This window comes from Fusarium falciforme, chromosome 3, assembly GCF_026873545.1.
Source record: "Fusarium falciforme chromosome 3, complete sequence".
Taxonomy (NCBI): Eukaryota; Fungi; Ascomycota; class Sordariomycetes; order Hypocreales; family Nectriaceae; genus Fusarium; species Fusarium falciforme.
The window spans coordinates 1,183,293-1,204,192 of NC_070546.1; the positions used below are offsets into that span (position 1 = coordinate 1,183,293).

The 20,900-nt window shown below is 54.2% G+C and overlaps 9 protein-coding genes across 9 annotated transcripts; 4 read left to right on the top strand and 5 right to left on the bottom strand.

Annotated features, from left to right (window-relative positions):
* Positions 1–558: 558 nt before the first annotated feature.
* On the bottom strand, positions 559–1,091 carry NCS54_00370200 (Mitochondrial import inner membrane translocase subunit TIM16; the record flags this gene model as incomplete). The annotated part of the gene is made up of 2 exons (XM_053149264.1): positions 559–975; positions 1,089–1,091. The coding sequence occupies 2 exons, from the start codon at positions 1,089–1,091 to the stop codon at positions 559–561; spliced, it is 420 nt and encodes a 139-aa protein (XP_053005239.1).
* A 649-nt stretch (positions 1,092–1,740) lies between these two features.
* Positions 1,741–3,839, top strand: NCS54_00370300 (Hypothetical protein; the record flags this gene model as incomplete). The annotated part of the gene is made up of 3 exons (XM_053149265.1): positions 1,741–1,957; positions 2,005–2,259; positions 2,308–3,839. 3 exons carry the CDS (start codon positions 1,741–1,743, stop codon positions 3,837–3,839), a joined length of 2,004 nt encoding a protein of 667 aa, XP_053005240.1.
* Positions 3,840–4,159: 320 nt separating this feature from the next.
* NCS54_00370400 (60S ribosomal protein L13) lies at positions 4,160–5,122 on the bottom strand (the record flags this gene model as incomplete). Its single annotated transcript, XM_053149266.1, has 5 exons — positions 4,160–4,555; positions 4,659–4,817; positions 4,903–4,949; positions 5,014–5,047; positions 5,120–5,122. 5 exons carry the CDS (start codon positions 5,120–5,122, stop codon positions 4,160–4,162), a joined length of 639 nt encoding a protein of 212 aa, XP_053005241.1.
* A 2,228-nt stretch (positions 5,123–7,350) lies between these two features.
* On the top strand, positions 7,351–8,476 carry NCS54_00370500 (Hypothetical protein; the record flags this gene model as incomplete). The annotated part of the gene is made up of 2 exons (XM_053149267.1): positions 7,351–7,819; positions 7,878–8,476. The coding sequence occupies exons 1-2, from the start codon at positions 7,537–7,539 to the stop codon at positions 8,474–8,476; spliced, it is 882 nt and encodes a 293-aa protein (XP_053005242.1). The 5' UTR covers positions 7,351–7,536.
* An 858-nt stretch (positions 8,477–9,334) lies between these two features.
* Positions 9,335–10,335, bottom strand: NCS54_00370600 (Hypothetical protein; the record flags this gene model as incomplete). Its single annotated transcript, XM_053149268.1, has 2 exons — positions 9,335–10,168; positions 10,234–10,335. The coding sequence occupies 2 exons, from the start codon at positions 10,333–10,335 to the stop codon at positions 9,335–9,337; spliced, it is 936 nt and encodes a 311-aa protein (XP_053005243.1).
* Positions 10,336–13,437: 3,102 nt separating this feature from the next.
* NCS54_00370700 (Phospho-2-dehydro-3-deoxyheptonate aldolase) lies at positions 13,438–14,880 on the top strand (the record flags this gene model as incomplete). Its single annotated transcript, XM_053149269.1, has 3 exons — positions 13,438–13,480; positions 13,780–14,559; positions 14,615–14,880. The coding sequence occupies 3 exons, from the start codon at positions 13,438–13,440 to the stop codon at positions 14,878–14,880; spliced, it is 1,089 nt and encodes a 362-aa protein (XP_053005244.1).
* Positions 14,881–15,308: 428 nt separating this feature from the next.
* On the bottom strand, positions 15,309–15,848 carry NCS54_00370800 (Hypothetical protein; the record flags this gene model as incomplete). The annotated part of the gene is made up of 2 exons (XM_053149270.1): positions 15,309–15,733; positions 15,788–15,848. 2 exons carry the CDS (start codon positions 15,846–15,848, stop codon positions 15,309–15,311), a joined length of 486 nt encoding a protein of 161 aa, XP_053005245.1.
* Positions 15,849–16,092: 244 nt separating this feature from the next.
* Positions 16,093–17,295, top strand: NCS54_00370900 (Hypothetical protein; the record flags this gene model as incomplete). Its single annotated transcript, XM_053149271.1, has 2 exons — positions 16,093–16,914; positions 16,966–17,295. 2 exons carry the CDS (start codon positions 16,093–16,095, stop codon positions 17,293–17,295), a joined length of 1,152 nt encoding a protein of 383 aa, XP_053005246.1.
* Positions 17,296–17,615: 320 nt separating this feature from the next.
* On the bottom strand, positions 17,616–20,462 carry NCS54_00371000 (Aminopeptidase; the record flags this gene model as incomplete). The annotated part of the gene is made up of 1 exon (XM_053149272.1): positions 17,616–20,462. Exon 1 carries the CDS (start codon positions 20,265–20,267, stop codon positions 17,616–17,618), a length of 2,652 nt encoding a protein of 883 aa, XP_053005247.1. The 5' UTR covers positions 20,268–20,462.
* Positions 20,463–20,900: the final 438 nt, after the last annotated feature.

Genomic DNA, 20,900 nt, shown 5'->3' on the forward strand with positions numbered 1-20,900 from the left:
AGTTCAGCTACCCTGCGTTGGATCATCCATGAGGTTCTAGAATCACGCATATTCACTAGTTGAGGTACACTGAACAAGCCGTTTGACTTTCATGACTCTCCGTTGGCTGCAAAACATAAGTCACGAGTACCTTCAGTGAATCAGAGTTGTTGAGTTTTCAGGTACAACAAACGGCCGGGTATTGCAGCTTTACACCTGCCCAGGAATACCAACACCGAACAATCTCCTTCTACCCGCAGTCGATATCGTACAATTGTATTATCACATAACATAGGTCGTCTGTCTTTTTTTTTCTTCGTCTAAGAACCAAGCCCCCAGCGGCCATGATATCCCAAAAAACGCCGTGCCATGCCGCAGTCGAGTGAAGATGTACATGTATACACGGAGAAAAAACCCTCCCCTCTCCCACAATATGAGCTCCGAAACCCCCTCTCGCCGAGAACTCCTCGAGGCCTGAGACGCTTGTGTGGTGGTGTCGTGCTCCCCTGGCCAAATCATACAGTGTCGCCTCTCAACCAGTATCATGACTAGTCAGAGACTTCCTCCTCATGGTTTCGTCTACCGGTCCTTGTAGACCTTGGGCTTCCAGCCCTCCTTAACTTCGGCCTCCTGCTCCAACTTCTCTCTTACGGGGCCAACCTCACGCTCAAAGCGCTCCTTTGCCCGCACAATCTTGCTCTGGAGGTAAAAGCTGCCACCCTTCTGGGGGTCGTTGGCGTCAAACAGTCGCTTGTAACGCTCGAGCACCTCCTCGATGTTGGCCTGGCCGCCGGCGGGGGGCTTGACGTTGAGGATCTTGCAGGCCTCATCGAGGGTCATGCCCGACGAGAGCGAGGCGCCGCCAGTGGTGTTGCCCGCCTTGGCCTGGGCGCGCTGGTACGCCGATGCGGCAGAGGCCTGCTTGTAGGCGGCCACGAAGGAGCGGCCGAGGATTCGTGAGCCTGTAAGGAAGGCTGTGATGACGAACTTGTGCGCCTGTGGAGAGAGTGTCAGTGAATTCGTGTAGAGACCACCGGGCTAGAGAGCGGCAATTCGGGAAGAGGTAGAGGGGCGAGGTTCTGTCGGCTTTCGGCTCAAGGTGCGCATACCATTGTGAGGGTTAATCAGAAAGATTAGAACTCGGTCAATGTCGAGAGATCGCTAGGAAGCGACGTAAAGAATTGTACCCTCGTTTGCGACGGGGAAGAGGAGGGATCGTGGGGGATGGGGCGGGCTGCTTCTCTGACTTGGAGACCCGGTCTTCGACTTTTTCCCCGGGAGCAAAAGAGAATTGGCGGGTCATTCCGAGGTCGGAATTTTGCACCCTCCGACCGACCGGCGCCTCCGATTCAGCCGATGTTTAGCCGTGGTGCAGACATGAGAATTGTTCACCGCGATTCACCGACCTTCACCGAGAGCTCCGCTTAGCGGGTTGTCGGAGGTGGAGGGGATGTTTGGCTGATGAAGATTGTTGGGTTCACGGATACGAGCATCAGCAGACGCAGGTGTCTCTTTTTCTTTCAATTAAATTCAAATCAAAAGCTCCCAGGGTAGAAATTGTGGTAAAGGACTTCGCATAACTACCTTGCCTCTCCCCTGGCCCTCCTTGAAAGACGGTCTAGGACTTTCACCTCGGTCCCAGCACCAACCTTAGGGTAAATCTGCCTTCACCCAAGCACAACAACACTTCGATCTCACATCCAGAACATACACATCGGACATTCAGTTTTAGTTTCTCCTGCGCCTTGTCCATCTGCCACCATGGCCATGAGCCCCGAGGAAGTTATCGCACTGCTCCAGCGGGAGGGTAGTGGACTGTCACCGGATACCTACGACGAGACCAAGGAGCCTGAGGATGCCCGCCCCAAGAGGATTCAGCTGTTATCTAGTGTACTAGAAACATGCCAGCAAGCATCCAAGCAGCCAGAGCCGGACCTTGAGGCCATTGCCAAGGCTCTCGGTGATGGGAGTCGAGACGGTAAGCCAACGCTTATACGAAGAACATCGTCCACTAATATGGCGTAGTGGCCTGGAGAATCCCATATGGAGAGTCTGGGATACTCGAATTCTTCCTCGACATCATCGCCTCTAGCGAGCAGCAGAAGCATGGTGTCAAGGTCCATGCCCTGCGCATCATTGGCAACTCTTGCGCTGATACCGATGAGAACCGTGCCCGAGTTGTCGAAGGAAAGTATATCATCTCTATCATCAACCACCTTCAAGACGAGAACCTCGTTCCGTACTTGATTCCTGTCCTGTACAATGTCCTTGTCGACTATGGTAAGTGATCTCCTCCAAGATCTCTGGGTTTAATGCTCACATCCGTAGAACCCGCCCAGCTTCTAGCCTCGCAATCACGACTCAACAGCCATCTCATTTCTCTTCTCAAGTCCCCCAGCATCTCCAAATTTAGTGCCATCATTACCTACTTCTGCAAGATCCTTGCCCTCCTGATTACCCAAGACGGCGAGCCTGCCATCGCAGACCCCGACACAGTTGAAGTCCTCCTCAAGCTTTCCGCCAGCCCTCCTTTCAATGACGACTTGGAGGATTTTATGGCTCTTGTCTCTACCGCAGCGAGCTATCTCGCCAACGAGACGTTCCAGGAGAACCTCCTCAAGGAACAGCGGATGAACACATTCATGACTGCCTTTGAGTTGGCGCTCACGCAGTTCGACGGGCAAGCCGAGGAGCAGAGCATAGACAAGGAGCTGAGCCAGCTGTGCGTTTCGTTGCTTACAACGCTCGCCGACCTCACAGCCGCCGACGCTTTCCCTCAATACTATCCCCTCGACAGCTCTGTCCCTCAGAAACTCCTCAGCTGGCTCAAGGGAACAAACCCAAGTCTCCAGTCGGCAGCTTGCCTGGCTCTTGGAAATCTCTCTCGCTCCGATGAGACATCTTTGGCTCTTGTTCAGACCCACCAGGCTCACCGTCCTCTCATCGATGTTCTCTCTGATGCCTCGGTCAAAGACGCTCAGCACCTCCACTCGGCCCTGTCTTTCCTCAAGAACCTCGCCATCCCGGCTCAGAACAAGCCCCTGCTCGGCAATGCGCTGGAGCCGGCAAGTGTCCCACGGATACTGACCCTCGACACTCTTCCTCAGGTTCAGTTCTCTGCCGTGTCGTTGGTCCGCTTGCTTCTTGTCAACTGCGCCCCCAATGTCCGGCGAATTTGTGAGCCTCGGTCTGGAGAGTCTTCGGATCAGCACACGAGTCTTCATGATATTCTCTCAGTGTTTGATCGAAGTGATACGGAGCCAACGAAGCTTGAAGCTGCCCGTAGCGTCGCTGCTATTTGCCGCGTGCTCCATACGACACCTGTTCTGGAGGCACTTCCCTCTTGGAAGGCAGAGGAGGGTAACTCAACCGAGGCCGACGAGACTCAGGCGAGGAGTCTGTTCTATACTACGCATGACTTGTCCAAGGCGCTTGCTTTCCTGATCACTCAAGAGAAATGGCCCATCCTTCGATCCGAGGCATGGTTCGTCTTTGCACTCATCTCCCGAACCAAGGAGGGCGCCAAGGTCGTTAGCGGTGTCCTCACTGTTCCCGGAGCGACTGATGCTCTCAGCTATGCAGTCACAGGCAAAGCGGCCACAAACAATGAACAGAAAGCTCTTGGAGAGACCGAGTCTGATGCTCCTGTAGTTGTCCCTGAAGGACTCGGCCTTCAGCCTCAACAGGTCGACCCTAAGCAAAAGGCTAATATGACCAAGGTGGACAGGGAGAATTGCCTGGTGCTGTGTACCGAAGTTATCAAGAATGGGGAAGACATCGAGTCAACGCAGCAGGGCTTGTTGCAGGACTTGATTCGACAGGGCACACAGCTGCTCACACAACCCAAGACAGAGGAGTAAAACATCATGTCAGTAACCATAGTCAGGGATAGTGTTAGACAAAACAAGATAGAGTCACCAAGGAAGATAGGGCAGGGCAATGTTGGAACCGATAAGGATAACTTTTGACAAAGCAGACACCTGTGCACACGCGATGCATCCATTGACCAACTGATTACAGAACAAAGCCGGTGATCATGCAGTAAATTTCTTGAGCTGGACCTAGAGAATCCTCCCTCCAAACCCGGCCAAGCCTTTCATCAGAGCCTCGAACCGACGTTGCCCCTCCCTTAGAGACGCAAAGAGCAAAACCCTCAAACACCAGTTCCCTTTTTGCAAGTTTATTTCTTGGCCGTCTCGGCCTCGGCCGCATCCCGCGCACGCTTCTGTCGGGCACCCTCGTATCGGGCGTTGCTTCGGGCGACACGGAGAGTTCGGTAGGCACCCTCCTTGAGAGCGGCGGGGATCTCGCTCTTGCTGATCTCCTTGACGGCGATGTCGGTGGGGGCAATAGGGAGGACAGCGGAGATGGCGGAAGCCTTCTCGATCTTGGAGACGTCGGTCTTGGTGTCGCCCTTCTTGGGGGCGTTGGACCGGCGGGGGAGGAGGATCAGTCGCTCCTGGTAGGCCTTGAGGCGGGCGACGTTGACGGCCAGGGACTCCTCAGAGAGGTTCTGTCGGCGGGAGTCGACGGAGATGCCGATGGTGGGAGCGAAGGCCTTGGGGATACCAGCCTCCTGTGTGAGTGTTAGATTGTGCGCCAAAATTTCGTATACTCTTCTCGTCGGCGATTTTTTTTTGTGGAATTTCGCATTGACTGAGAAAGTGGCAGAATCATACCTTGAGCTCAGCCAGGGTGAAACCGCGGCCGGCACGGACACGGCGGTTGTACTTGATGGTAGGGCATCGCACAACAGGTCGGAGCTTGTCGACGGGTCGGGGAGCAAGGGCAGCGGCCTTGGCCTGGCGGGCAGTGCGTCTCCGCGACTTCTTGCCGGGCTATACCACACAAGTCAATATTTCAAGCTCATGATGGAATTTTTTCGAGACGGCATCGTCTTCTCTCGTCAGGGTATCGCCATACCTGGTCGAAGTGGGTTCGAACCCGGCGCTGCCAATCCTTGCGGAAGTCTGTATGAGGGGTCAGTCGCTGGAGTCCTTGATCTCGTCGGTTTTCATCGTCGGTGGTGCTCACGGTTGTTGACAAGCTTCTGGTTGTGCTTGATCGCCTGTGGGAAATCAAGTCAGCGAATGCCTTTGATGGCGATGATGAGCATCGCATTGGGTGCGCCAGTCCATACCATTTTGTCTGCTTGCGATCAAACGTGCTCCGATTGTCGATGGTCGGTCGGGTCGTGAGGCGTGGGAAATTCGGAGAGTTGAGGCTTGTCAAATTCCAAGAAGGGTTTTCATGCCCTACACGTGCGACGTACTGGTGGGGTTAGGCGAGAGGTGGAAATGCATCGTGTGGGTCACGTGTTGTGCGCTGGGGCACGACCATCAAAATCATGATTTCACTCATGAGCGGAATATTGTTGCAGCGGGCTCCGGAAAACCTCGCTTGCGCCAAATCGCTTGGTGGTGGTCAGATCGATTGGAAGCCATCATGAATGAGAAAAGACTCTGGTGACGAGCGTTCGATCGAGATCAAGAAGTTTTTGCAGCCCCGGCGTCATCAAGGAAAGACCGAACGACATTCTTGGCCTTGGTGGTACAGCAGTGGATCGGAAAGTGTATCCTCACGAGATCTCGCAACCATATGTCCTTCTCAATGACTTACACGCCTCCCTTGTCAAAGAAACCACAGGCAGATCAGGCGTCAACTTTGAGCATGCTTGGGGAGGAAGTGCTCGTCTGCCTACTTTCACGGCTGCCAAGACCATGTGCTGTTGCCGTCACTGACGGAGCCATCACTGTTACCACTCATGATAATAAATGCGCTGTCACGATTCCCTCTCAATGTTCGTAGTGGGGAGCCAGTATCAGGTAACATTCCCCAAAACTTACCAACAACCTCATGGAAGGCGGGCTTTACGGCTTTCTGCACTAGAACAACCCTAAAGGGGAGGCAGCTCTGTAATGGATCGTGGACAGAACGAACGTAATCCTGACCCTAGAAGGTTATTGACGTAACCGACAAGCTTGCCTTCCAGCACAGCCAAAACGTCGTTTTTGATAAGGACGCTGCACCTGTGTTCTATGTGGTATATAGTACGTTTGCCCTTTGGCATGTGATGGCATCCAAACTCTGTCCGTTGATCGAGTTGCAAAGGTGTGCATGTGGAAGGAAAGGCTCCTTTTGGTCTTGCTTGGCTGGAAGATGGAGCACCAGGGTTCGTTGGAGGCGTAATTGATGACACAAGGTTGCGTGCCATCATCCCAGCAATGCACGGGCTATGTCAACAAGCCAGCACCAGTGCAATACCAAGCACATCTGCAGGCTCAGGGTGAAGTTTGAGGTTGTCGATGGAGGCAGTTCAAAGATGGTCAGTCGCCGGGGATGACGGCGTGGGCCATCCACATCGGATGGGCTTCACCCTCTCATTGACAGTCAGGAGAGCGCAAATCCAGATTGTGACTGCAATCGAACTGAATCACAGTTGGTCGATGACGCATTGCAGTTTATGCAGCATAATTCTTGCCTTGAAGGTTTGCATTCACAGACTGAAGCTTCCTCAACACTCCGAACCCACTCTGGAAATTACCTGGCCCATGCGCCAACTCCCTAGCCCCAGGCAGCAGCCCTTCTGCCTAAACCCTCAGGCCCCAACCCCCGGCTCCCTCGCCTATAAAATTCTCGTCTCCCTCCCGGCGTTTGCTTGTTTTTCTCTTTCTTCTTCATACTTACCTTATTCCGATTCACCCCGCTCAAGAATGGGGGGAATCAGTGTGGAGGGCCTGCATTGCACAGCGCGGAGTCGCTCCACGCTCCATTGTCCTTCGGGGCCATGGGGGGTGTAATTTTTGATTTATCACATCTTTTCATTGTGTGCGTCGCTTTACGTGACGGCATGAAGAAGAGTGTCAGTGATTCGTGATGGATGAAATAGGACATATTGTTGAATTAAGCTGTGGCCAGTCTGTGGGTGTTGATTGGAGATTTGCTGTTTATTCGTTGACGTTCATATTGAGTCGATTACTGGTATTGATGCTGTCCCAGCAGTGATGGATTGCCAATCGATCTTTCGCCGGATGCCGTTGCATCGCAGTATTCGCGACGCTATCAATCTACATGCAACACCAGCTTGCCAACACCATCAGCTCTCCTGCGCGATGCCCTTGCATATCATATGCTTGGTCTGCCCGAACAGCTCTGCTCATCGTGTCTGTGTGTCTGCAGAAATCCAACCCCTGCTTGACATTCCCATCCATCCTCAATTGTGCTGCAAATGAAGCTATCCCGCATCAAAACAAACATCAACACCAGCACATCCTCGTAGCAATGCATCACCCATAGCCATGTATCTCAAAATCTCCCCAATTCCTCCAAGTCAAGCTTCAATCGCCGACCATCCTCACCTCCTCTCACCCGAAGCTACTCCGCACCAATCACAGACCCGCAATTCATGTCCCACGCACCTCGCCCGAAAAATCTCATGACACCACTTCCATCCATCCCGAACTCGCCTCAGGAACCCCACGACGACGACGAACGTCAATTCAAATCGCCAACCCCCCGACACTCCTCCTCCCCCTCAATTGCCATTGTCCAGCAACAATGGCCTCCAGGATGGGCCCCAGGAGCGTCAAGGACGCAACCCGCTTCACGTCCACCATCCCCCACGCAACCTCAAAGACGGCCACTGGCGGGTCCGCCGTTGCGCCCAAGGTGCCGCGCATCCCAGGCGAGACGCCCGAGCAGCGCGTGAGGAGGTTGCGGCAGGCGCACCTCGCTGCGCAAAAGGCCCAGATCAGCAAGACGGACAAGTTTATCGACGCCTCCCGGAGGTTCCTCGATGTTGCGCACCGGTGGACCGTCGGAGGCATCGTGATATTCACAGGTACGTCCTTTACCTGGACCGAGGTGGAAGACTGTCGCTGACAGAAGGATTGCACTAGCCGTCGCCGGTGTCGTCTCCATCTACTCCGTATGGGACATGCTCCGATACAACCGCGCCCGCCGCGCCGAATGGGTCGAGGCCCAGAAGCAACTCGAAGCCGATGAGCTAGCCAGCGCCCGTCTAGCCTACCTCAAGGGTGAGGCCACAGAGGAGCAGATCCTCCTCGTTGAGGAGGCCAACCGCGAGGCCGAAGCCAAGGGCGAGAAGCTACCACCCCTTCTGGCCGCCCCCTCGCACCGCACACACTTTGAGGAGAACATCAAGCCCGCTCTCGAGGGCAGCAAGAAGGAGGATGAGCCTGCAAAGGCGGGGGGCAAGGGTGTCCTGGGTCTCTTTTCCAGCAAGCTCAGCCGTGAGGAGGAGGGCGAGCAGGTGGGTTCGTCACAGGAGCGCCTGGGCTATGAGAGCCTGAGCGAGGAGGACGATGCCACAGGCGTGCGAGACAGTGATCTGGTGCGCTCGATCGAAGCCAAGGCACAGCAAGCCTGGGAGAAGGAGAAGGAGAACCAAAGGAGGGGTGGCAGCCTGGACCAGCTAGGTCTCGAGACGGCGGGAGGCCCATCCTCTCAGAAGAAGTCCTGGTGGAAGTTTTGGTAAGCTGCAGCAAGAGAATTGGAAAGACCAAAAGACAAGGTAAGGGACCAGAGGGATGGTGTACGTCACACGGTCACAAAAAAGAAGAGTGTATCATATCGTGTAGATTGGCAGTGCATTAGACGGCGTCGGGGGACCATCTTGTATGTACTATCACGGGGAAACAAGCCCTACTTTACCATATCTATTCAAAATACCAAGCGAATGAAAGAGTAAAGACATTCTCGTCGGGTGGTTCTTGATTATCAAGTTGTGAGCTCGTCAACAGCTCTAATATTATGTTTTGTATTGACGCTATGCGGTACTAGTATTTTCATCTATACCTCACGATCAACCAGATCGTATTAGTGAATCCTGTCCCCCTGTTTCCGTGTTGGCGACTAAACTGTCGACTGAGCAAACGCTGCCTGCAAATGACCGCTTGTTCCGGACCTTAACTCCAAAGCCGCATACAAAGAAAAGCTGAAAGACCGTATGTCCGTATGTCCGTATCCATAGCCCATCTGTACCAAAGTCCATAAAAATATTGACCTTCCGAAACCATCAAACGCCTTTACGCACTCTGCTGGCCAGGGTCGTGTCTCCTCAAAATAGGACCCCCTTGGTTGCATGCATCATATCCCTAATAAAACGATTTCCCTTGCCCAATATTTTGTGCAGCTCTTCCTTGTAGGCAGTAATGCTCGGAGTGTTGGGCTTGGGCGCTTCTTTCTCCACAGCCGTGCCTATCATCGACTCGGTTTCTGAGTTAACCACAGACTGACCAAGGCGTCGCCGTGCTGCTCGCTGGTCCAAGGGCGCCACATGATCGTTCCACAGTGACGGATTCTCCTTGGGGTCCACGATAATCCTCTGATCCCCCTAGCCAATGATAATGTGGTTGAAGTGACCAGGAACCTTGAGACGGCACTTTTCGCAGTCTGATCGGTATCCTATGCTGAAGCTCTTCTTCATGCCGGGCTGCCACGTCCAATTATTAATTGTGTGTCGGTTGCGGATGTGATTCCTCCGAGGTGAGGGAGTTGTGGGATCACCCTCAGCATCACCCGACTGAGCTGAAGGAGCCTCGACATCCATCATCGCGTTAGGGTGCTCCATCTCGTGGCAAGGTGAAGACTCGATAGGCAGGTTGGGGTGCTCCATATCCGGCGTGGGGTTGCCTTGGGCGCTGATGTCGAACTCCATGACGGTGGGTGTGATGGGTTGGCCCCCCATGGAGTCGTCACACTCGGAAATGGGGGAGGGAAGACGTCGGTTGTTCTGGACGGCTTGCCAGCCCGAGGCCATGGTACGAGGGACGCACTGATCATCAGTGAAATCTGTCGGTTGATGGCCGAGATTCACAACACCGTTCAGGGTGGTCACAGTCGGGCCAGGTCCTGCCCACTCGCACTGCTGGCCTCTAACCTGCGCAGCAAAGCTGGGTTGAATTGGAGTCGGCATACGGCCGTTGGTGTTGTCAGACTCGGAGCCGACAGGGCCGAATTGGCCCTGCTGCTGAAGAGAGGCTTGCATCAGAGCCATATCGGCATATGATTGAGGCTGCGATATGCCCGTTGACGAAGACCACTGTGAAAAATTGTGTTGCGAGTACTGTTCGTCCGAGTCGGAGCTCTGGGGTGTGATGGCTGAAGAGGGGAGCCATTGCTGCGAGGCCCGGGGAGAGGTACGGAGAGGGAGACACTGGACTCGTTTCTACACAATTGTCAATACTCGAACTCAGAGATCATGTCGGACAGAATCAAATGAAGCAAACTCACGTTTCGGTGCTCGCCGAAACTTGTCGAGCCATTGCCATTGGCAAGCTCCTCCTCCTCACGGGCCCGTTTCCGCTGGTCGATTCCAGATTCAACGGCAAACATGCTGGGCTGGTCTTGACGGTGTTTGCTGTAGAAAGAGCCTGCCCAACAGAAAAAAGACTGGAGAAAAAACCGAGCAGGCGGATCAAGTGATGTCGACACTGCTGTCGGACCCTGCGTGTTAATGCAGGTGGAGCAGGCGAGGGAGGGAAAGGTCCCTTGGGAAGCCGTATCGCGGGGGTATCCGATGCAAGGCGATGTCGTAGCGTGATGTGATGCTCAAGTCGAGTACGGGACAGCTTTGGTGTGGGATTATGTATGCGGAAATCGTCTTTCAAAGAGTGGGAAAAAAGTGAAGGGGTTGGGCTGAGCTGAAGAGAGTTGAGAGTTGGCGTAAGAGAGTCGTTAGAGTTGAGTTCACGAGGAAGGTGGCGGCCCCGTGGTCGGCGAAGGAACCTGGAAGGCACGGGTGGTGGACCACAGGCTGTGAGGGGGAAGGAACCTGGAACGCAGGCAGGCAGCCGGCGGGCGGAGGCGTATGGGCGGAGGCTGGGCTGGGGCGGAGTGCCGGCTTTGACGTTTTTTTTTTTTTTCTTTGCAGGCGGGCGGGAAAGGTGAGGGCGACAGAGATGAGAAGGAGATTAATAAGAGAATGAGGTGAGACAAGAGAAAGGAGCGAGTGAAGAGGGTTCTCTGAAATGTCTTGCAAGTGCAGAGGGTCGGTTGTTGGTATCTTCAGCCACTTTTGTAGATCGGCTGGCGAGTGTAAACAATAGGTACCACAAAAAAAGGAGGATGATGGGATAAGAACCGACGAATTAGATATTAGAAAAACAAACTGGTGACAACCGTGAATACTGTGAATAGCCTAGTAGAGGCTCGCAAGAAACTAAATGGACGATGAATTACAATGGTTCACTGTTGAATGGAATATGAGAAAAAGGGGGCCGTTTGCTTGAGTGTGGTGTGTGTGTGTGGGTGGATGGAAGAATCAAGACAGCATGGTAGAGAGTTTGTATGGAGCCCATCCAGCCATGGCGCGTCTCGTCTCGCACCAGACGATCCGATTCTGTTTGTTGTTCATGCTAGGGCCCTCGAGGCAAGGCAAGTCGTGGGGTCGCCGAGAACCCGAGCGTTTGCCCTTCCAAGGGCATGGATCTTTGGCGCTGTAGGTAATCATGCTCTGCCTCCCCGTTAGGTCATGGGTTATCCAGGGTCTGTCATGCCCATCATCCATCACGAGAATCGGCGGGCTCAGTGGACAGCCCCGGGGCACACGGACCATGAGATCCGGACCGTGGCCAAGAGTGCGCTAGATAGCTCGCTCAGACACGACACGGTTCACCATGTTTGAAAGGAGTTGAGAGTTGTCAATCCTCTTGACTGATCTTGTCTGTTGGGTTTCAGTTCTGTTTTGCTTGGTTGGCTGCGGTTTCAGCAGAGCCAGAGTTCATCTGAGACGTCACAAACGACACGGCATTGGTGTCAGTGTCTTAGACAAGGGAAGGGCCCTTTGGGGTTCCCTCGGTTGTTCCACAGTTAGATATAGGGTAGCGTCGTCCGGACAAGAGTTGGTGACGAGACTCAGGTCTGAAGTAGTAAAGAAAACACGATCGCCACCATCCGGGCTTGTGGTGCAAGACTAATGGCTTTGGGTGGTCTCTAGGAGATTTCGTTAGGCGAGTTGCAGGGTCCGTGATGCTCAACAACCCCCTTTTGTTGGTGACACCACATTCCTGGTGCCACGAAGGGATCCTCAAGATCTGAGCGCAAAGAGATTTTACGAGCAGCCACGATACCGTATCGCCATGGCATAATATCTTTCTGCATACCGACGTCACGGCGACGTTTACCCCTTTGCCATCTCGGGGATGCGACTCCTATCAGCGCAAAATGAGGGAAGAGAGTGTAGCGATCTGCCCAAGACTTGGGCCTGTTCACGTTTGTTTCTGAGAGGCGTCAATTGGTGTGATGCTCGGAAAAGTGGTGGTGCCGAGCACTAAGCTTCCAGTCCCAACTAGTGCGTCGGGGAGGGACCCTGAACCTCCAAACAGAGACATGGACCCGTTCATGAGCAGTCTCCGCAAGCCCGAGCCGCTATCCTCTCAACTAGAAGGCAAAGGGATAGAATGCACACTCTCGCATGAGAAGAGGAGGTTGAACACTGGGCCACTAATATCTTTACCGGTGTGCCTCGTTGGTTGGCCATGACTTGACGATTTGCTCTCCTCTCTTTTCCCCGTCCCATCTGATTGATCTGCATACCTTGTCCCCAGCCGGTATCGCCGTGAAGCCTGCCTGAATGGGCAAACCTAGATGTCCCATGCAACACTCCAACATGCGGCCACTCATCCACAACTGCGGAGGGTTGCACCCTGAGGTGAGAGGTCAACTAGACGGCGGTCAAAAAAAGATCACCCGTTCCTTGCATTCATGCCGACTACGAAGCTCCGATTCGGGGAGAGGCTGGAATGCCGTTGCAGAGAAGAAGGACGAGAGAAGCCCAACCGAAGTACTAGGGTCAGCCTCCATTCTCGTCAACTCTACCATTTTTTTTTTTTTTACTTTCTCTTCACTTCCTTCACCTTCACATGAATCTCCACGGCCTCGAGCTCTTCTCACGGACACACACCGGAGCCAATTGAGCTTAGACCATTGGCAATTGCAAATTTCTAGAACCCTGACGTAGTGGCCCAGGTAGCTTGCATGTAACTCCCTGGCCTGGACCCGTGCAGAGTAACCACGGCCATCCAGAAAAGGCCCCTGTAGTGACCCCTCGGTGGGGACCCCTCCGAAGGTGCTCCGGTCGCTTGGCCCGTATGAGTGTGTACCTTTCGCTTTCAGGCTTTTTGAGTCACAACCTGAAATTGAATGTTGCTTGGGCAGCTTCTTCTCTCTTCGAATCTTGACCTGTGATCATCCTCTTGCAGCTCATCTTTCATCATCGACTCCTTGAATCTCAAGCCTCGTGGCGCCCTTGCCGAAGGTTTCTTCAAACACAGAATTACGCCTCTTTCGTGATCGTCTTTCGCCCTCGCCGGAGCTGCACTAAAATATTAACTTGAACTACCGCTTCCCCCACCTTCCACCGATCCAATGTAAACCAAACCCCTCCAAAAAATCCAGATTTTTTTATTCTTTGAGAGAGAACAATAACAGCTCACAATGCCTTCAGCCGACATGACGATCGCTGCCGATGATACCAGAGGTTAGTTTTTGGGTTCTTTGCGCTTGTTATTCCCCTCCTTGCTTGGTGGTTGGGTTCGTCGGAGGAGCCATGATGACTCGACAAACTTCTTCGCGGGACGCGGTCGAACGGACATGCTTCTTCAAGAGAAATTTGCACGAGGATATTATGGCTTGACGGACTGATCTGAAACTATGCTTTCAATGCGCCGCTCCTGTTATGCTGTGCTGCTCACATAGGCTCCTCTGTCTTCTCCCCATGACTTTGCGCAACCTCGTCTTGTCCAACACAGAACCCATTCGCTAACTTCAAACCCTCAGTCCTCGGACAGGATCCTTTGATCCCTCCTGCTCTCCTCACCTCCGAGATCCCTCTCACCGAGGCCGCTACCAACACAGTCGTCAAGGGCCGTAACGATGCCGCCGACATCATCCTCGGCACCAGCGACAGACTTCTCGTCGTCGTAGGCCCCTGTTCCATCCACGACCCTGCCGCCGCCCACGAGTACGCCGCCCGGCTCAAGGAGCTCTCGGACAAGCTCTCGGACGACCTCTGCATCGTTATGCGTGCCTACCTCGAGAAGCCCCGGACGACTGTTGGTTGGAAGGGTCTGATCAACGACCCTGATATCGACAACTCTTTCAAGATTAACAAGGGTCTCCGAGTTTCGCGACAGCTCTTTGTCGACCTCACCAGCCGAGGAATGCCAATTGCTTCCGAAATGCTCGATACCATCTCCCCCCAGTTCCTTGCCGACTGTATCTCTGTCGGTGCCATCGGTGCCCGAACCACCGAGTCCCAGCTTCACCGTGAGCTGGCCTCTGGTCTGTCTTTCCCCGTAGGCTTCAAGAACGGCACGGACGGTGGCCTCGGCGTTGCCATTGACGCCATTGGCGCTGCCGCTGCTCAGCATCACTTCATGGGTGTCACCAAGCAGGGTCTGGCCGCCATCACCCGCACCAAGGGCAACGAGCACTGCTTCGTTATCCTGCGAGGCGGTACCAAGGGCCCCAACTTTGACAAGGAGAACGTCCAGGCTGCCAAGAAGACCCTGCAGGACAAGAAGCAGAAGTTGGCCATCATGGTTGACTGCTCCCACGGTATGTGTTCCCCTGATACTGATTTTTGACTCTTAATGCTAACTTTGACAACTAGGCAACTCTCAGAAGAACCACAAGAACCAGCCCAAGGTTGCCAAGGTTGTTGGCGACCAGCTCCGCGAGGGTGAGAAGGCCATCGTCGGTGTCATGATCGAGTCCAACATTGGCGAGGGCAACCAAAAGGTCCCTGCTGAGGGCCCCGCCGCCCTTGAGCGGGGCGTCAGTATCACTGATGCCTGCATCAACTGGGAGGATACCGTCACTGTCCTCGAGGATCTCGCTGACGCTGTCCGCACTCGCCGCTCAGTCAACAGCGCCTAAGTGTCTGGCGTAACAATGTAGTGTTTAGGAAAAAGGGGATCGGTGTTATCGTTTCGAAAGTTTCAAGCTAGAAAAAGGGATCTAGTCGAGCTGTGAGGGCCGGGCTTTGGGAGTTATTGACTTGGACTCACGTGGATACGTCGAGAGGTGGAAAACAAAAGAGTCGGCGCATCTAGGTTTGCATTCAAAAATTGTCACGATGGATGCTTTTGGATATATGCATGCTTTGCATGGATACGAAAACACAGCGTCCAGGAAAGCGCCTGTGTAGTCTGTATTGAAAGTTGACACACTTGGAGCCAAAATGATAGTCATGATACCCTCCCAGATCAAACTCCAAACTCCGTTCTATACCAGTAATCCTCGTGTTGGCGAAATCAAGCCGTATCGCAGTCAGAGCCAGCCACCGCATAAACAACTCTGTGACCTCATCGAAAATTCCCTGGCATCGGGGCGTAGCTCTGCCTTCCTAGTCCAGGGCCCTCGCGCCACGAAACAACCTTCTTGAATGCAGCCCAGCCCAGCAAGCCGACCGTGCCAATGATGAATCCCCACACAATGATCTTGTCCTTGTTACTGTCACGCTGGAAGCACAGGGTAGTGACATCCTCCTCTGTAGCGCCCTTGCAAAAGCTGATGCCCTGCTTGAGACAGAACGCCTTTGTGCACTCGGAACACGACTTGGACTTGGAGCGCGGCTCCAGCTCAGAGCGGATCTCGTTTGCGGGGGTAAAGTCACCGTAGTCGAGGACTGCAGAGCGGCGGAGCTGGGAAGGGGATCGTTCACCCTTGGGGCCGAGGGGGATGATGGTGCTGTTCTTGAAGCATGTGCATTTGCAAAAGGTCGGCGCGGCTGCGACTCGTTAGACACCTCGTTGTTGGAGACGCGCGTCAGGGGTGAACGTACATGCTGCCGCTAGCGATATGAAGGCTCCCAGTAGGAGTATGATGAATGATATGCGCGCCATTCTGGAAGAGTTTCAAGTGTCGGATCGAGGTTCCCTTGATAGATCCTCATGTAGTGGAAGGTCGCACGTCACTCACTTGAGGCTATCGACAAGCCCGCGGCAAAGTGGGTCACTTGTCAGCCTCGTCCCATCTCATTGGCTAATGCGACCACACCGGAAAAAGTTCCCTTTGGACCTTGTACCACCATCTTTTCGACCTCATCCTCGAAAGGAACGTCCTAAAGTCCACTCCCTAACTTTCACAATGCCTCGAATACCGCGGGTGCGGGGTCTATCGTCCCTGCAATCGGCCGTAGCGCCATCGACATCCGTCAATCGCATCCCCTTCGCCGCCCGCGCCGCCGCCCTCTCGACGTCGTCCCCCGCCCGCATCGGCAAGAACACGGAATGGGTCCGTGGTAAGCTCTGGAAGGGTGAGGCCCCCGGGCCTGAGGATCCCTACACACAGCGTCCCGAGCCCGTGGACGAGTCGAACCTGCCGGAGGAGGCTTTGGAGTACCAGCCGCGGCGTGACCGGACCCCTCGAGCCATCAAGGAATCTCGTCTTGCTCTACCACCTAAACGCACAGAGGCTGCGACAGAGGAAGAGATTCAGTCTGTCGACCCGTCCTACACACCGGCTACTACTATCGATGGTCTGGAGGAGATTGAGCCGCTCAAGACGTGGTGGGAGCAGCCCGGACACTGGGGCGAGGAGAGCGATTTCCGCGGCTTCGGCAGCGCCGACAAGGTGCAGGACAAGGCCGTGCTGGAGGTGTACCTGCGCCAGGCCGTCGTTGAGGCCCTTTCGCTACAGGAGGCGGGTCTGCTCGAGGGATTGGTGGCCAAGAAGTGGCGTCCTAGCGACAGGAGCGAGCTCGACCAGACACTGGCCGTGGACCTCCAGGTCCAGGATGGAAAGGCTACGCTCAAGGGCGATGTTTCAGCTGTCACTGGACGGTTGACGAGCGAAGCTGAGCAGCCTGAGGAGGTGGCCAAGATCTCCGTCGAGGAGGCTCAGGAGATTGTCAAGGCGTGGGATGCTTCATGGAAGACCGTCGCCCTCAACGACCACCTCAAGTTTGCCGTATGATATCCCCTACTTACACCCACTGCCACATGCTAACAACCATTACAGATCCGCAAGCGTCTCTACCAACTCACCGGCCGCCTCATCTCTGACGTCAAGCTCGGTGCCGCCCGCACCCCGCACCACTTCCTCGCCCTGACCATCAACAACACCAAGCGCGGCAAGAAGCTGGCCGAGATCCTCGAGGCCCGGACTGATCTCCCCTCGCTGCCCAACGTCAAGGTGCACAGCAAGAGGATCGGCCCCATTGACCGAGAGATCGCTGTCGGCCGATGGAAGGTCATTGAGGAGGAGTTGCGGAAGCGTGATCTGCCCGTTACTGGTACAGGTGGGCTGGGCAAGAATATGGAGCGTGATTGGCTCACTGGCAAGGCTTGAAGAGATGAGATATGAACAGAAAAATATATGGGGACGAGGTTGTACGACCGTGTATACTTGTACATGTATAACAGACACATTAAGAAATGCCTTGTTTGATCAACAGTTTCACTTGAGACTATGTGACGAAGCTTGTTGAGACCTCTTGTAAGCCGTCAATCTCTCCTGCCTGTGCAGATATATTATGATCAGTAGGGTCGAATTATGAGCCAACAGTAGACAGCACGTTACTATGTTGACGGTTTGATTGTGACTACCTATTTCTAGTGGTGTCGTATGTTTAGCATCTTGTCCTTTCTATAGGTTCATGTGCTTCTAGTTTACAGGTACTTATTCTCGCGGAGCCACTCCTTGACATCCTCTCTATCCCGCGCAAGCCAGTTTTGCTTGGCCTTGATAGCATCCAGGCTCTGCGCCAGCTCAAGATCGAAACCCTTGGTGCCCTTCTCCTCGAAGAAACTCTTCACATCAGCAGTCTGCTTCTCCTGAGTAAAGGAGCTTGTGGAGATGGATACGAGATCACCCAGAAGCGACATGCCAGGCGGCAGACGCTTAGTGATGACCTCCCAGTTCTCCTTGACCCACGTCCAGAGTGCGATGACACCCTCCTTGTGTGCACGGAGGGCGCTGAGAGGCATGTACAGGTCCTGGGTCTTGACCTGATCGCTGAGTGTATACTCTAATGTACGCTTGATGAGGGCAGGGTCCTGGGCGAAACCGAGGGACCGAAGTGCTGTGTTTCGCTCGCTGCTCTGCTTGGCCGTCTCGTACTCCTTGACCACGGCATTGTACTCAGCCTCGCCACCGTAAGTTAGCACAACTGCAAAGACGCTGGGCCGTAGGTTAGGTTGTAGAGCATCTCGGTCTCCCTTGATGAACTTGTCAAATAGCTCAAAGGCTGCCTTCTTGGTGGGCTCGTCCTCCACCATGGCGGCCTTTCCAAACATGAGACCCTTCAAGCGCTGGGTCATGTGGTCGTCAGCATCGGTGATGTCCCAACCAACCTCGTTGGCCTTCTTGCTGACCAGATCTCTCTGGAAAGCCTTGAGGGCCTTGGTGACCTCTTCATCCTCAAAGATCCAGGCGTCTCGGAGAGAGCCAATGCGGAGTGTAATCTCATCCCAGACAATAAACTCATTTTCAGAGTCAAAGCCTTGGAGGAGAGCCAACAAGCCGGATGTCTTTTGGTAGCCAGCGGCGGCAAGAGCACCAGCATCGGCAATCATGCCGGCTCTGTCCTCAACACCCAAAAGGCCTGCCTTGGCGTTCTGGCCAAGCTTCTGAAGCCGACTAGTCGTGTAAGAAGTGCGGTAGATACCGGAATGAGCCGAGTTGACCTTGTAAAAGTCAAAGTCGGGCACCTTGAAGTCGGCCTCTCTCGTGTTGAGTGCGAGATCTTCTTGGAGGCCTTCCTTGGTCAGGAGGTTGAGGAACACGGGGTACAGAACCTCATCCTCCTCTGGCTTAACGTCGGCCGTTCTAAGGAAACGATTCTGCTTGACGTGAATGGTGCCATTGGACTCATCTTCGGTGACCGCAACGACGGGGAAGCCAACCTTCTTGGTCCAGATATCGGCCACACGCTCGACATCCTTGCCGCTGGCTTCGCTGAGGGCAGCCCAGAGATCAGTAGTCTCTGTGTTTCCGTAGGCGTGCTTGTTCAGATAGCGTCGGACACCCTCAAGGAAGACATCCTCGCCAAGGTACTTGGAAATCATGCGCAGAACGCACGAACCTTTCTCGTATGAGATGGCATCAAAGATTTGGTTGATCTCGTCTGCGCGCTTGACAGGCACCTCGATGGGATGCGAGCTGCGCAGCGAGTCAAGACCAAGGGCAGAGCGCAGGTCCTCGATAACGTAGCCCTCCCAGATTCTCCACTCGGGGTAGAAGGCATTGGAAGAGTACCATGACATCCATGTTGCGAAACCCTCCTTTAGCCACAGACCATCCCAGAAGTCCATGGTAACCAGGTTGCCGAACCACTGATGGGCCAGCTCGTGCTGCACAACTTCGGCCACACGCTTCTTGGTCGTGGCGCTGCTGGTCTTTTCGTCCAAAAGAAGATCGACAACTCTGTAAGTGATGAGGCCCCAGTTCTCCATGGCACCGGCGGCGAAATCAGGAACGGCCACCATGTCCATCTTGGGGAGGGGATATTCGCTGCCAAACTGCTTCTCGTAAAACTCGAGTGTCCGCGCAGCAAGCTCAGCAGAGAAGACAGCATGATCGACATTCTGATCAGGCGTGCACCAAACTCGGATCGGGACTCGGAAGTTGTTGGTCTCGTAGTACTTGAGGTCGCCAATGACGAAAGCCAGGAGGTAGGTAGACATGATGGGAGTCTTGTTGTAGGTGATGGCCTTGCGCTTCTTGCCTGTAATCGCAGAATCGACCTCTTTCTCGGAAGCAACATCCATGTTACCCAAGCAAACCAAGTCGTGGTCAGTGATCAGGGTGACGGTGAATGTAGCCTTGAGAGCTGGCTCATCAAGACAAGGGAATGCACGGCGTGCATCGGTGGCCTCCATCTGAGTTGTGGCAATGTACTTGGTATTTCCCTGCTCATCCTTGTATGACGAGCGATAGAAGCCTGCCATATCATCGTTGAGAGTACCGGTGAAGCGTTGAGTCAACCTCGCCTTCTGTCCTGCAGGAATCGTCTGCTCGAAGGTTATGGTCGTGGTCTGGGTATCCTTGTTGTAGTCGAGGGTGGGGGAGGACGTGACAGTGGCGCCGTTGGCTTCGACGATGGTCTCATGAATGTCGAGCTCTACAGTGTTGAGAGCAATAGAGGTAGAGTCTTCGACAACGTCAAAATCGATAACAACGGTACCCTCATACTTGAAGGTCTCAAAGTTGGGCTCGAGGGTCAGATCGTAATGCAGCGGCTTGACGTTCTTGGGGAGGACCTCGCGACCACGACGAATGTCGAGGCTAGCACTGGCGACGTCAGACCCGTTGCGATACATGGCTCGGCGGTAAGAGCAGTGACGCTGCTGCTGGCGAGGGAGAGAAGAGAAGGGTGTAGGTGGGGTGAGGCCAAGGGAGACGCAAGCAGATCGAGAAAGAACAGTACGGGGAGCGGAAGCTGCAGTCAAGCTCGAGAAAAAGGAACGAGATTGTTCTCGAGTATGGTGAGCAACAGGTGTTTTGGAGAGAAGTGAAGAATAAGCTGAGGCTGATGGGTGAGATGAAGCTCCAGAGCTGATGCGGGGGAGGGGTCGTTGCAGATGGAAGTGACGGATCATCGGCGGGTCGGCGTTGCTGGGCCCGACGGAAGGCGTGACTGAGCCGCGAGCCAATTGTGGCAGGCGCATCGTCGCCCGGAGGCTTGAATATATTGATGGCGTCTTCATGGTTCAGTCATTGGCGATGCGTAGACCAAGGGTCATAGTGATCCGCCTCGCAATGGCACTGACGACGTGTGTTGCCGTCTTGGTCTTGTTCTTGGGAGCACAAACGGGGTCCAACATTTTTTTTTGTCGCGTTGGATGAGCAAGGCGAGGATGGTGTGGAACATATCAGCCAATCAGCGTGTATCAACACGGGTGAGACTCCCGATGCCGATTATTGCCATGATGAATATCGCATTTTTACCTTGG